Below are 15833 nucleotides of genomic sequence, written 5' to 3'. Positions count from 1 at the left end.
TTCAGCACACAACCATTCCTGGATGGAGGGGAAGAAAACATTTAAAAAGGGCAGACCAAGGAAACACCCACAGAGGAAATTGGGGACCATCCTTTCCAGCTCAGACCCATCCAATCAACTAGGCCAAGTTGAGGCTTATGAGACTTCTCCCACGGATAGGATTCTATGATAATCACTAGAAAGGATCAGGCCATGGCAAAGCAGGGAAATCAGGCAACGAGACTGAGAAATGCCTTCTGTTTGTGTTATAGTCAAGTCTATGGTTTTTATGAGAAACCCTGCCTTTTGTTCAATTTCACTGCAAAAATGGTAGTGCCAAAGGAAGGAATGGTGAAAGGTGGAGTGTGCAAATCGGGAAAGTAGTGGAACCCAGAATACCAGATTAACAAGTGTCTGCTATTTCTCCCACTGAAAGCCTGAAGCACATACACTTGGACTGGGAAAAAAATCCACAGATAATAAAAAAGTTTATTCTAAAGGCCATACAGAACATGAATGCATATGCTTTAACGTCAACCCCATTGATTTGAAGAATGCATTTCTTATGATTATCAACCAGCAATCACATGTTCCTCTCATAATTCCACAAGGTCGTATAAAAAAATTACAAAATATTTTTAGGGTAATTTTAAGCCTATGACACAGCTCGAAATGAGGGGAACAGTTTCAAAACAGTCAAATTTAGCTTTATATAAGTTGATTTTTTTATTATTATTTTCGTAATTATAATTAGGCCAATACTCCGACTAAGGCATAAATCCTGTTCCTACCGAAAACCTTCTTACACATTGGGCACAGGCCGAACCTAACTTAGCTATTTGATAGAGGAATTCGCAGCAGGCAAGACATCAATTAAATGCAGCAGGCAAATAGTGCAAAAGGCCGGCTACCACACATTCAAGCACAATTTGAGCGTTTTCACCCAAACCTCTACCTTTGTTAAATATCGGCAGGTCACATTTGCTGAAATTTAATAGGGGAAAACCATACAGTATTTACTCTATCATGGGGATTTGTGTACATTTGAAACCACAATACGCACTCCAACAACTTATAATAGGTGGTATTTACCCCACAGAAAATGATGTGGTATCATTTATCATGAGTGAAGAATACCACCTATGCTCGAAACCAGACCCTTAGACTATGAATAATAAAGGTTTACAAAACAAGATATACTTTGGGCTATGAGTAAGGTTATGAATGGCGCAGGTCATACAGCGTATGCATAAAGCGTGTACTGTATTTCCATTGGAACTTGCCTTGCAATTAATGTAACTCTTGATTTTCAACACACTAGAGTTTTCTGTAATTTATATGTGGCTGTATAGGTTATTTACATAGGAATGACAGACGGAGTCAGCTTCCAAATACTGTCTGTCAGCCATGCACCAAATTGCAATCACTTGTTATTATTTATAGTTTGTAAATTGTGCAGTCATTTCAATTCTTTGATACAAAGGAAGATTATTCCCTTGCAGAAACGCATCGGCAATGCCAACAGTTTTCGACTTCTTGTTGTGCATTCAAAATCGTTCTAATTGTGCCTCAGTGAACAATCAGGTAAATGGCGAAAAACTGGTCCAAGAAACCACAGTTGAAGTGTGCACATGCTAATCACGATTTAGTAGTAAGCAATTTATAAAATTGGTCCGATCAAAGATGGCTGAGCACTTCAGTACTAATTGCAGCTGGCTTGAAGCTTTTACAAATCACACGGTCAAATTTTAATCCGAACAAAAATTATAAATCGCCAGTTTTCTGATACTTCTGAATCAGTGCATTACTGAACACTGTCAGAAATGTATGTGTGTTTTCATAAGTGTTATTACAAAAACAGTATTTGAAAGTTAATTGCAACCTACAAAGGAGTGAAAGGAGTCTGTCTGCAACTGTCATTGAATCGGTATGTTTACATTGGAATACTACTTTAGTATCGGTCCCAAATAATTATTCAAACGCTAATTGTTAAACACAGAAAATAATCACACAACAAAGTTTCTTGAAACAAGTTGTTAGGGATCGAGTCTCTAGTTGGCAGGGGTATGCTCCCAGTCCAAGTAGAGAGCACCACTCTAGTCAGGGTAAACTAGACACTTAGAGATAACTTGTGCTCCCCCTCTGGTAGCTTGACACAGAGCAGTCAGGCTTATCTAAAGAGGCAATTTGTGCAACACACACTATAACACAATGAAAACACAACAAAAATACTCCACACAGGGTTGAAAAAAGATTGTAATTTTAAGAGTAGAACAAGACCAAAATGGAAAAAAATCAATAAGTAGAAACAGAGTTATGAATTTTAGAAGAGTAAGTCAAAAGTGGAATTAAGAACTCTATAGTACTTAGAGGTTACTTGAGGTCATGCTAGACCAGGGTAAATCCAAAGTTTAGGGCCGACTATGATGGAGGGCAGTCCAGCAACAGGACCTATGCAGGGCCCACTAAAAATGTACCTTGGGTGGTTGATCGGTCGTCATCACAAAGCGATGCAAAGGGTCTTTTCTGATCCACGCAGCCAGGGGATGCATCGTCAATGGAACTGCACAGTTGTTGATGCTCTGTTCACAAGGTGCGGCATTGAACCCTTTGAAATGAAGGCACTATGCCATTGTCGAGCTGTGCAGCTGGCGATGTGAAGGTGAGGCACAGAGGCTGGTGGAGATGTGTTGATCCGGAGCCCTGCAGTTGTCGATGGGAAGTCGTAGTCCTCAGCAGCTGCAGCAATGTGTTGGCGTCAAAGAGGGATACAGCAGTTCTGATCTGCGCAACAGCGTCAATGCATTGAAATCCAGGATTTGCAGGACTGATACCAACTTCCAAGGGCCCAGGACTAGATTGGCACCACTTGGCAGAGCAGGACTCACAGTAGGCAGAGTCCAAGTGCTTTGATGTCCCTGAGACTGCAGAAGAACAGGGGCCGATCTCTTGGAGTCCCTATTGGTTTAGGTGAGATGGGTCCAGTCCTTGTCCTCATTAGGGCAGAGGTCAGCTGGCGTCAGGGCAGCTCAGCAAAGCAAAAGTAGTTCTTCCAGGACAGCAGTCTAGCAGAGTGGAAATCCTTGTAGCATAACTGTCCTTATTCCTAGCAGACCTCTTCACAGTTCTGTCTTGGTAGAGTCAGAGGCCCAGTGTATATACCAAGTTGTGCCTTTGAAGTGGGGAGTGACTTCAAAGAAGGGTCATAGAAGTGCACAGAGGTCCTTTCTTCCAATCCCTGGCTCCAGACTATCAACAGGGGGTAATCAGTCTTTTGTGTGGGACAGGCACTCCCTATTTAGGTGATAATGTCAGTTCCCCCTCCCGCTTCCTGACCAGGGAGAATATCAGAATGCACATGAATGTAGATGAGTTCTCTGTCACACCCACCCATCTGTGTTTGTGGCTGCCTAGGGGAATGCAATAACTGTAGCTGTCACCCACCCAGATGTGTATTGGGGACAAGCTGCAAGGCACACAGAGCAGTATTTGCAGAAAAAGGCCCACTTTCTGCAAGTGGCATTTCTAAAATAGTAATGTTAAATTCCACTTTACCATTAAAGAGGATTTATTATTACCATTCAAAAGATGTGGAATGTGATGCATCTACACTCTTCTAATCAGGAATTAGACAGTTTAAAAGTATGTCAGCAGTGGCAACGTGCTCAGAGTTCCTAGACCAACAAAAAGATCCAGCAAAAATTTGAGGATAGCAGGCAAAAGGTTTGGGGAAAGAACACCCTAAGGCTGACAGGTCTAACACAAGTGTATACATTTTTTATTAATCTTAACAAATAAAAATAAATGTTCCCACTATCTATAGCAGTGTTGCCTTTGCCTTTTCTATGTTGTCTACCTACATTTTTCGCATTTATACGTACTTGTTTTTTCTGGCGTTATGACTCTGTGCCCTGTGGCCCTATAACTCACCTTCATATTTGGTGGCTGGGACATAGTGCAGCACAAAATAATGGATTATATGCATATGTTGCAAGGTTTCCATCAAACTGTACTTCAAATGAAGGCCCTCATAGGAACTGGTTAATTGTCATACATGCTCAAACATTCTTCCTAAGAGATAGCTCACCTTTCTGGGGTAGCTGCAATGCATAGATTTCAGACAAGAGCAATCTGTTTAAACTGAAAACATGTATCCTATTCAAACTTAACAATATATTTCTGGAGTTCACTGCTTTAGCTGGAAACCTAGAGATGTCTTCTAAGTAGGAGAAGTTAGTAGAACCTAGTGTCTCTAATCAAGAGCCAGGCCCACTAACGCTTACTTCTTTTACTCCTTTCACTGAAGAGAAGGTGGCAAAAATAATTGAATCCTCTAAATTCGATCCCTGCGCTCCGCAGATTCTCCACCCTGTAGCAAAGACGATTTTAGTCTATCTTTCGGTACTTTTGAAAAAAATACTTATTTAATATACTTTTTCCATCAGCTTGGAAAAAACCCTGGCTACATCCCAATGAGGTAAAAAATTATAGGCCTATTTTCCGCCTCCCACCTCCCACTTCCGACTAAGATTTTAGAAAAAACCTTAAGCCTAGAAATTATGACCTTTTTAGAAACTATCATGTCTCTTGATCCAGTACAGCTTGGATGTAGACCCAATCATAACACAGAATTGGCCCTTGAAGAAGTTACAGAGGAAATTAAAGCCATTTCTGATGATGGAGGCAAGGCGGCCTTGATCTTGCTTGATCTTTCGACCACTTTTAACATGGTCAGTCATTCTCTTTTGATTAACGTCAAAAATATTACCCCACCCATTTTAATTTTTAATGTGTACATCACCCCTTTAATTAAACGTATTCAATCACAAGGTGTTAGAGGACGGTTCTGACCATCAGGTCTGCCCTGATTTTTCGATTTTTATCCACCTGTTTTTTGACTGTTTACTGTGAGGAAGCCTCCTATGAGGTGACTCATGTACAGTAAACCTATGGTAAAATGGACTGCGCGTGTTTACCGCCGGTGCTGCCGTGCTAAGGAAAGGCTGCTGTGGCGCAGCAAGGGCAGGAGGCCCCGGGCAGGTTACATGTGATCATGTGTGCGCATGCATGTGCAAGCATGTGAGGGCTGTGGGTGGAGGATTCCTGGTGTGCGTAGCCCAAGAACTGCACTTAGGTAGTCCTGGTGCGGGAGGAACTATACAGAGTGGGTGGTGACCTGGAGTAGGTCTCATGAGAGGGGTGTATACATGTGAGGGAGAGTCAGTGTGCTTACTGTCTTTTCACTGTAGGGACACCCAGTTCAATGCCAATGTCAGGGTGCTTAAGGTATTTGCATTGGGGGGATACTCCATTGAATGTCAATGGGAAAGGAGGGTCTAGGGTGCAACTCCAGTTCTCTGGGGTCCATCGAGACCAGAGTCACACCAAAGTACACTGTAACCTGTAAGAAAAGAATGATGTAGTAGGTTACAAGAGCATATTTGTACAACTTATGGGTCATCCAGGGATGTCATCTTTCTCTGACTCAGCTCAGGATTAGGGCCAATTACTGCTCTGTCCAGTTGCTGGAGCAGGGCCTTTCATCAATCAGCCAGCTGTCATTCCGTGCCAGGAGCAGGCTGGAGAAGCCCTCCAAGGAATGTCAGGGAGGAGGGGCTGAGACTTTCAGAGCACATGTGGCAACTAACTCCTGGAGGATGCCATCTTTAGCTATCCCAGAAGACTGTGCAAGAAGGAGGGGACGGGGCAAGGAAGTGATGTGGCACATCTGGATAGGCCAGAGGTGCAGACCTGCTGGACACTTCCGCCCCCACTTAAAAGGTCCTGCACAGGGGAGAGCTCTCTCTCTCTTGGCTGTGCTTCACTGCTGGACACTGGGACTGCAGATGGGCGTCATGGACAACTGGAAGGAGGAACCTCCTGACTGCCCTTGGGACAGGGACTCTGCCCCTGAAGGATTCCAGGCCAGCGAGGCGAATGCCAGGGCCAGGCAAGCTGGCCCCCTTACCCCCCCAGAGGACTAGTTGAGGGAAGGACTTGGCTAGCGCAAGGAGAGCACGCTGCCCGGAAGGAAAAGAGGGAACCCAGAGGAAAGATTGGCGCAGGGAGTCAGTGTGACTGGCTCCCTGATGATCTGGGACCCTTCCATGCAAGGAGGCCTAAGGAGAGTGCTCCCGGTGGCAAGGGCTTGCCACCAGGAGCGGAACAACGCAAGAATGATGAAAATCGGCCCTTGGGGGCCCGAGATATCACAGGACAAAGGATGCCGACCTTTGGGAAAGCAGCTACGAAGCGCGTGGAGCTCCGCAGCTGCTTGAGACTGTGCCCCCAGGGTGGGCCAGGGCCTGGGAGCTGCCCCAGGAGGAAGAGGAGCAAAGGGGAGTGCAGTCGCACTCCTCCTCTCTGCAGAGGAAGGGGGCCCCGGACCTCATCTCAGGGCCCCGTGAAGCCTGGTTCATTTTTTTGGTCATCAGATTGGGGGGGGCGCCGTCGCCCAACCCACTGCTGCTGTGGGAAGGGACCCCGGACCCCATCCCGGGGCCCCCGGTGGCGAAGACAAGCCGGGGAGCGCCGTCGCACTCCCCGCGAAGAAGTGAGGAATGGGGGGGCGCCGTCACGCACCCCCCAGCAGAAGGGAAGTCGGGAAGCGCCGTCGCGCTCCCCGTGAAGATGCCCAAAGGGGCCCTGGACCCCATCCCAGGGCCGCGTGAAGAGGCAGGAGTGGGGGTGCGCCGCTGCACACCCCCAGCCGAAGAGGAAGCCGGGGAGCGCCGTCGCGCTCCCCGTGAAGGTGGCCAACAGGGGGCCCGAGCAGAGGAGGGCCTTGGGGAGCACTGTCGCACTCCCCGCCAAGGAGAGGAGGGGCCCCGGACCCCATCCCGGGGCCCCGAGAAGAAGACGACCCCAGGGAGCGCCGTCGCGATCCCCGCCACGAGGAGGAGGGGCCCCTGACCCCATCCCAGGGCCCCAAAAATGCAAGGAGGAAGGGGGGAGTGCCGCTACACTCCCCCGCACGGCCCGACCGGCCGCAAGTATTCCTGTGTCTGCCCGCTGGAGCGGGCAGACCTCAAAGCAGCAGGCCGGCTCCCGCGGCAGCACCCGGAGCTGCTGGCCATACGGGGAGCCGGCGGGACGGCCAGGGGTGGGCTCTCTGGGCCACCCTCCATCGAGGGATCCTCTGTGTGGTGCGGGGGTGTCCGGGTGGGACCGGCACCCCCAGGAGAAATGGAGAAAGAAGCGGCACAGCGGTTCTCCCCAGCTCAGCGGGAGAGCCGCTCATCATTTATGCTGCTGCCCCAGCATGCTTTGCGGGGTAGGGGCTGCCATTTGAGCCCCCAAAACGGCTGTGGTGGTCCCAGGGAGATGGAGCCACCACCAAAGGAATACCAAGAGACAGGGGGAGCTGCAGGAGCAGCGCAGCCTCCCCACAACATCGGTTGGTGTCCCCACCCTAGGTGGGATGGGACACATGGAAGATAACACCTCAAGGGTGGAACTGGTGTTTGAAATACAAGCTTCAGTGAACTTTTGTTCATGCTTGTGTAAGGGTGCCTATCATAGGTGTAGGCTAGTATTGCCCCATGTATTGTACTGTTATTTTTATGGTCAATTAGTAGAAATACAAAAGTAATCCTGATGGTTATAGTGCTGGAATTAGGTTTTATATGTTCCCTGATTATGTTATTTGAATAATGATACTGACAGCCACCTCTTGGCAAGATGGAAGTATTTAATCACAAATGTAGGTGTCTTCATTGCACTGTACTGTCAAAATGTTGAATACTGTCAACTGTTCAAATGTCGCAAGGGGGGCACTGGGATTGTTTTGCCATGAGGATTGTTGGATTATAATCTCCCTTGAGGAGACCTGAGAGATTACATAAGGTTTGCCCAGAGTGATTCTATCACTTTGTATATATTTGTAGATTGTTGCATAGTATTAAGTAGTGTGTGTGAAAAATAAATGTACTTTTACTTTATCAAAAGAAAAAGCACATACTGGACAGTCATTTATTGAGAGTCATGCTTGTGTGCTCTTGAATGGGAAATACTAGCCCACACCACCTCCCTTGAGTAAGCCTTGGACTGCTCTGCAACGCTACCCTATGAGAGTCAAGCGCTACAATGGGGTGTTTGGTTCCCAGTGGCGGTCGTGTGAGGACTCGTTACTTGTGCAGGCCACACAACTAATGACCCACCTTCCAACACAAGGCTTCTCAGTTCTTTCTTATGCCAATGACACCCAGATAGTGGTGTCAGCCTCTTATAGTCCAGATAAAGTGGCTAAGAAATGTAATATCTGTATGCAGAACATTGTTAAGTGGATGCAGAAAAACTGTTTGAAATCAAACTCTGAGAAGACCGAAGTGCTATTTTTCGGCAACAACACTTCCTTTTAGAATGCTGCTTGGTGGCCTCCCAATTTAGGATCACTTCATTCCAGCGTGCAAAAAGCAAATAATTTAGGGCCTGATTTAGAAAACGTTAGCGCCGCCTTTGCGTAATATATTTGATACAAAAGTGGCGTAAATATAATATTTTGTACGTTTACGCCACTTTTGTGTCATAAAACGATTCAAAGGCAGCGCTAACTTTTCATAAATCAGACCCTTAGTGGTTACATTTGATGTCAAACTTGCTTTTACCTGTCAAATTAATCAGGCAACATCCTCTTGCTTAGTGACACTAAGGGGCATATTTACAAGCCATAGAGTCCCCTTAGTGTCATTTTTAATTACCTTAAGGTGGCGCTAACCAGTCCCCCACCATCTGCCATATTTACAAAGTGGTGCAATGCAAGCATTGCTCCACTTTGTAACCCATTGTGCCACATTATACCTGTACCAGGTATAATGTATGGAAATGGGGCATCCCCCTACAGGGAGACCCATAAAACTGGTGCAGTGAAATTTACAAGATTTCACTATGCCATTCTGGTGTACATTTTTAATGCCTGCTCAGGCCCGGGGTTAAGGTGATGCTAGTGCATTAACCTAAGGGGTCTCCCTGTGCTTTGCTGGACTAGCCCCAACATTTTGGGTGCTAGTCCAGCAAAACACCACAATAGTGTCAAATTTCTGACGTTATTGTCCCAATGTGCGCCATGGTGCACTGTATTGTAAATACACCACTACATGGTGTCATTAAGGGGGGGTGCAGAACGGCGCAAGGAAACTGGCGCATCAGAACCGATGCACCAGTTACTTGTAAATATGCCCCTTAAAATATTGAAGAAGATTCTTCAGTTTCTTCCCGTACAGATGCAAAAAACAATAATATTGGCTTTGGAAATCTCAAAATCAGATTACTCCAAATCCCGTATGTACCTATTCAGAGGCACCAACAGACCCATCAAAATGCAGCAACCTGGGTGCTTGTCAAACTTCCCAAATTTTGCTCGGTTTCACAAACCATTTCTGAAATACATTGGGTACCAATCAGGGAACATTTAAAGTTCAAAGCCCTGTGTTGGGCCACCAAGCCTTACATGAGGTTAGTCCTCTTTCTTATAAATTCTGCACTCATAATTTGCGGTCTACAGCTGCCTAAAAGGTAGTTGTTCCCAGAATAAAGAAGGCTTACTGGGGAGGAAGAAGCTTAGCCTATATTTCATGCAAATTGTGTAAATAGCTACCTGACCTTCTCAGATGTCAGATTTTTAAAAATATTTTTAGGAAACAACTTGAAACCTGGCATTTTGCTTTCCTTGCTAATTAGATTTTATCACTGTGCTCTTTAATACCCTGTGAGGGCAAATAACGTCAAGACGCCTATTGGTATTCGCAGTTCTAGAAATTATTAACAGAACATAACAGATGTACGGTATTTGAACAATTCATTACCAATGATGTGTTAATGATTGAATATTGAAAATAGCATCCAATGTACAAGTTTAGGGGCTTATTTACAAGAATAATGGCGAATGGCAGTGCCACAAGTAACCTTGTTGTGCTACCATGGGCCACAGGGAAAGGGCAAAAATGCACTGTATTTATGAAATACGTTGCATTTCTGTCCTTTTCTCCTGACTGGTGCCTTTTTGGCTGCCTAGCGCCTATGCAGGCACCCTTGCACCACGGTGCCTGCAAGGGTGCCTGCTTTCCATGCAGGATTGTTTTTGTGCAGGAAGGGACACAAAAGCCATGCATGGAGGCCTTTTACACTTTCTATGTGTATTGCAGAATTACCACAGAACTTCATGAACAAGAAGAATCACTGGCACATTTTTTGGGGAAATGTTTCTGAAGATTCATCAAAAAGTACCCTTGAAAGGTTTTTTTTGTTTTTTTTGGAAACAAGGTCCTAATCCTAGTGGCAACCGCATGGCTGCCCAAGCCATGTTTTTTCGTGCAGTTGGAAGGCCAGTTTAAAACAGTTCACTTAAGTAGATAACTCGAATGCATTATTGTTGAGAATAGGGATAGTCTTGCGTATGTATAATCCTCAGTGCCTCTGACTTGTACGTTAACAATAACTGAATACACAACCAAGCATTATCTTCATGATTATCTAATAGACATGCTCTGTAGCTGGTGCAAAGGTATGTGATTGATGTCTAGCATATTATTTTCTTCTGGAATTTTCCCTTTCCAGTCAATAATCTATGCTAGACATCATGCACACAATTTACACAACGGTGCAGAGGACTGTGGGGGAGGCAGCAAAAAGTACACCAGTGCAGGGGATATCTTGGAAGCCATGAGTTAGTCCTGGCCACTCCCTTTATTGCAAAACATCCAAAATAATTAAATATGTCTCTCAATAAGATCCTTCCCTTTCCGTACCTTGCCACCTTGTGTTTTAATGTCATGTGTGTGCTTCTGCAAACTTATGTTCTTTGAATTTGCACACAGTCAATCTTAGTACAGAGTGTGGGGGCCAACAGTCTATCATTCCTTTCACTGTAAATATAAATGTAAATACTGTTGTATGCAATTTTAGTATGCCTATACTTACATAGTGTTGCCCATCATGGTTACCATTTTATAGATAGTTATTACAGCCCTCAATAAGGGTTTCAGACTTCATCCCTAACAATAGTGATTCATAAAGACTTTTGACATATTTATGGGCCAGTAATAATGAGAAACATGCCTTAAGTTTATAGAGATCCTGTTTACTTGCTGTGCATTCCACTGCCTCATTTCGGCCCACTTAGGCATTAAATATTACGCCAAAAATGGTGCAGTGAATTCTGTTGAATTTCGCTGCACCATTTTTGCAGGCCCCCTAATGCCGGAAAGCCCTCCTTGCTTATTTTATGCCTTGCACAATGTGGTGCAAGGGTTTGTAAAGTGGCTCAATGCATGCATTGCACCACTTTGTGAATATATCGCGTGGAAAAAGACACTTTAGTGCCACTTTAGTGTAAAATAAATGATGCTATGGCAGTTCCAAGGTGGTGCCAGGGTCTCCTAAATACATATGCCCCTTAGAGTGCTGGGATAGTCAGTGTTCCCATTGCTTAAAACATCATAGGATCGGCAATTGCAATCCTTTTGATAGCACCAAAGGTAATGCTGTGGCAAACCATTTCAGGGTGAGAACTCAGGTGGCAATTCCAATGCCATTTTCAGAGGCAGACAATTTGACCACAACAGCATGTACATCATCAAGGTCACAGGAAGAAAAGCTTTTGAAACGTTCCTACTCTCCCTGCAGAAACTCAGCCGGGGGACATTAGTATATGATTACTTGAGATAATCCCACCCCCGTGAGCCTATTTGTAGGAATAACAAATGGGATCGAAAGCTCATCATGTCGGCATTGATGGCAAGCGCATAGGTAATTTTTCCCCTGATACACCTCCCACCATGGACGTGGTTAGTACTTTGAGGAAAAATGTATACAGCAATAGCAGACCTGCAGTGTCACAAAGATACAGTCTCTACCACAACAGTGATACTTCAGCCGACCCACTTTTAAATGAGGCCTGAAATTCATACCGCAATAATTTACCAGAGATTTAGTCACAGTTATGAAGGATTACTATGAGAGCATTTGCAGTTAGCTAGCAAACGTTCACCATAGGAAATGACTGCATCTTAAAAGCACCGTCTTTCTCTCAATTATTAGTTCATAACCCCCTCAAAGTTTTATAAGAAAAAAGTGTGAAAATCTTTTCTTACCTGTGGTGCTTGATGGACTGGCTTCCTCTATCAGGTAAGTGGGATTCTGGAAAAGGCTGAGAGCCAGAAAAACTTGACTCCATCATTTTCTCCATCACAGGTCCAGGCTGCCTTAATGACTTTGAATACTGTGCAATAAAGTATTTCAATAATCAATATTCAAAGGAAACTGAATCATACTGAAATCACATTTGAGGAATTTACGTTATGTTTGAAGATATACAAACTGCAACAATTCTAAACTATGGCAAAATATGATATAAATATTTTCTGGTTTAAAATAACGGACTTCTAAAAAACATGCTAACCAAATATTACCCTGCTAAAAGGTCATGTGATTACTATACTTATTTTCCCTATAAAATGCCATAAAAAAGTAAATCTTCTAAGCACCCATGAAGAAAATAATATAAACACACACATAAAAATATAATAATAAAATAAATAGCCACAAATCAAAATTTTAGCAGTTTCAGAATTTACAAATTCAATGTTGTGGACCCAAACACCAGCATATCTTTGCTCTGACTGAAAACAAAACGATCACATGAATTCCTCTATATTGCTGCTAAAATGATTCATGGCAATTAGTGAGTGACAATGTAGATGGCTCCTATGTGTTTAATGCATTGTGGCCCAAAGACTGGTATAAAATGTGTACCTCGTTCAAAATTCGATTCGATTTAACAAATGTTTTGTCAACGGAGTATCTTCGAAGGGAGGGGGTGTTTGGGATGGAACACCACTGTTGAAGCAGATATGTTAATTATAAGTTTTTAATAAATGTTTTGCGTTTTGATTATCAAGGAAATAATAGAAAAATTAAACACAGAGAAATTAATGTGGCGGTTGAAAATAAGCCCACGGAGAGTGGTCACCAAGATTCACGAATTATAATAAAAATGACTACAAATGTGTGAAATAATGAAAATGTGTAATAATAATTGTTAGACCTGACAGCCTTAGGTTGGTCACCTCTAACTTTTTGCCTGCCTCCCTTCACTTTTGAGATACTGTTTTTGCTGGCTTTTAGACTATGCACACTTTACCACTGCTAACCAGTGCTAAAGTGCATATGTTCTCTCCCTTCAAACATGGTAACATGGGATCACACCCAATTAGGCTACTTAATTTACTTATAAGTCCCTAGTAGAGTGTACTATATGTGTCCATGGCATGTCGATTAAAAGAGCCTGCAGCACTGATTGTGCCACCCACTTCAGTAGCCCCTTAACCTTGTTTCAGGCCTGCCATTGCAAGGCCTGTGTGTGCAGTTTCACTGCCAATTTGACACAGCATTTAAAAGTACTTGCCAACCCTAAAACTCCCCTTTTTCTATATATAAGTCACCCCTAAGGTGAGCCCTAGGTAACCCCTAGAGCAGGGTGCTGTGTAGGTAAAAGTCAGGACATGTACCTGTGAGTCTGCTACCATCTACTGATAGAGCGTTCCGTACTAATAATTTACCTATATTTTGGACGCTCTTTAGGCCGATGAATCTTTTGGCTAAGTGGGACTCTTCGCCCGAGATCAGTCAATTTAATGTAATCAATAATCAATAACGAACGTAAGCAATACCCTGATCAACATAACATTTAACAATTAATCCAGAATACATTTCGGCGAGCCCAGACCTTTCGGTCAGGAATAACCACACCAGTTTATTCAAAGTTAGTGAATTTATTTCCCTATATTAACAAAGCTAGCACAATATATATGTGTCTCAACACCAAATGATAAACATAAATGAACATTAATAGCTGTCCATAACGACGAAACAGGTGCAATCTATGCAGAATTTGAATAACAAGGCATTCGATAATAGCAATGCAAATCACTAATACTATAATCTGTAATGAGCTTATTGCATACATTTAGTCAGCATAACAAGGTCTCAAATTGCATCGTGCAACAAAAGGAATCCTCATCTAACCTCAAATTAGCATCGGCATGTGGGACTTCATGCAAAAAAACAATTTAGCAACATTAATTTGGAAAAACTCCTAGCTAGGGCTCTTATCAAAAATCAGCAGTTGGTTACCTAAAAGAAACACAATGCAATTGTACAATTTCCTTTCATATTTACCAATTACAATCAGCATTCAAGGAAGTCTTCGTCTCACAGGTACCGTTTCTCGATCAGCATGGGTACCGTTTCGATCAGCATGGGACGGGGCAAAAGGGGCAAGGTGGACGGGGCAGTTGCCTCACGGCGGCAAAGTAAAACTACTACTTCATGCAAAGGGATCAAAGTTAAAGTCTCTAGGGCAAGAATCATTTAAAGTCTCTTTCTCTCGATTAGAGAAGGCATCAGAGTCTCTCAAAATGGCGTCGCAGCAAGGTGGGCCATAATAGCTGCAAAGTCTACAAAATGGCGGTAATCGAGCTGGTAATGGCTGCAAAGGCGGGTAATAGCTGTAATGGCTGGCAATGGCTACTTTCTTCTCGTGCACCTGGTTTTTATAGAAAACAGTTCAAATCCAGTAGGGTCTTCCATTGGAGGGTTCATAGGTTGACTTCAAATTGTCCAATCAAAAACGACAGTTCTCAAGCTTTTACTTAAGCATACATTATCCTTGGAGACGGGTACGCAAGTTGCAACATTTTATACCAATTAACTCACTTTCAGAGCTTCCATTGTCCGCACCTTCAGATTGACCTTGGAGCAAAGAGAAAAAAATGCCAGGCTGGCACGAAACCTTAAGATAAGCATGTGAACGATCTCAGTGGAAAAGTACAGCTTCAAGCAAAAATACACGTTTATTAGCACATTGGAAAAATACGAGCATCTAAATCGTGAGACCAGGCAACTAGGCCAAAGCCTCCACTAAAGTAATGCTAAGCTAAAGCATTTCAAACAAGCAAATCATAGCACACGTTTACGATTATGTCAGATTCGTGCAGTTCTAATACATCACGTTATATAAAGCACGCTTATAAATGTTAGCAAACTACTCTAAGGGCACATTTTGTCCCCGTACAATCTTTATTAGTTCGGTTAAAGTCACACATGATTATTTCGACACTACGTTTAAGCGCTAATAAATGAAAACCTTCATTTTCTGCTTCATCAGTATAAAACTCCTAAGTTCGTTTTTACACTACTGTGATGCCTGCTTCCTTCATAGGCTAACATTGGGGCTGCCCTCATTCATTGTTTGAGTGGTAGCTGCTGATCTGAAAGGAGTAGGAAGGTCATTTTTAATATGGCCAGAATGGTAATACAAAATCCTGCTGACTGGTGAAGTTGGATTTACTATCACTATTTTAGAAATGCCACTTTTAGAAAGTGTGACATTTCTCTGCACTTAGATCTTTCTGTGCCGTACAATCCACGTCTGGCTGGGTTTAGTTGACAGCTCCTTGTGCATTCACTCAGACACACCCCAAACACAGGATACTCAGCCTCACTTGCATACATCTGCATTTTGAATGGGTCCTCCTGGGCTGGGAGGGCGTAGGGCCTGCTCTCACACAAAGGACTGCCACACCCCCTACTGGGACCCTGGCAGACAGGATTGAAGTGAAAGGGGACCTGGTGCACTTCTAAGCCACTCTTTGAAGTCTCCCCCACTTCAAAGGCACATTTGGGTATAAAAACAAGGCCTCTGCCCTACCACCTCAGACACTTCCTGGAGAAGAAACTGGAACCAGAACCTGCACCCTGCCACGAAGAACTACTTGGCTGCCTAAAGGACTCACCTGACTGCTTTCTGAAGAGGACTGCTGCCTTGCTGTTGCTCTGCTGTCTTGCTGCTCATTTGC

At 43.9% G+C, this 15833-nt stretch overlaps 1 protein-coding gene across 2 annotated transcripts in view; it reads right to left on the bottom strand.

Moving 5' to 3' along the window:
- The window catches only part of NRG3 (neuregulin 3), a 1859719-nt gene that overhangs the window by 89347 nt on the left and 1754539 nt on the right, over positions 1-15833 (bottom strand). For both annotated transcript variants that reach the window (XM_069240652.1, XM_069240653.1), the window contains one exon: positions 12069-12196. In XM_069240652.1, coding sequence (XP_069096753.1) covers positions 12069-12196 — 128 coding nt within the window. The remainder of the gene's footprint in view (positions 1-12068; positions 12197-15833) is intronic.

The sequence above is a fragment of the Pleurodeles waltl genome, chromosome 6, assembly GCF_031143425.1.
Source record: "Pleurodeles waltl isolate 20211129_DDA chromosome 6, aPleWal1.hap1.20221129, whole genome shotgun sequence".
NCBI lineage: Eukaryota > Metazoa > Chordata > Amphibia > Caudata > Salamandridae > Pleurodeles > Pleurodeles waltl.
The sequence above is the reverse complement of the archived record's forward strand: the minus strand, read 5'-3'. Positions and strand labels throughout refer to the sequence as shown.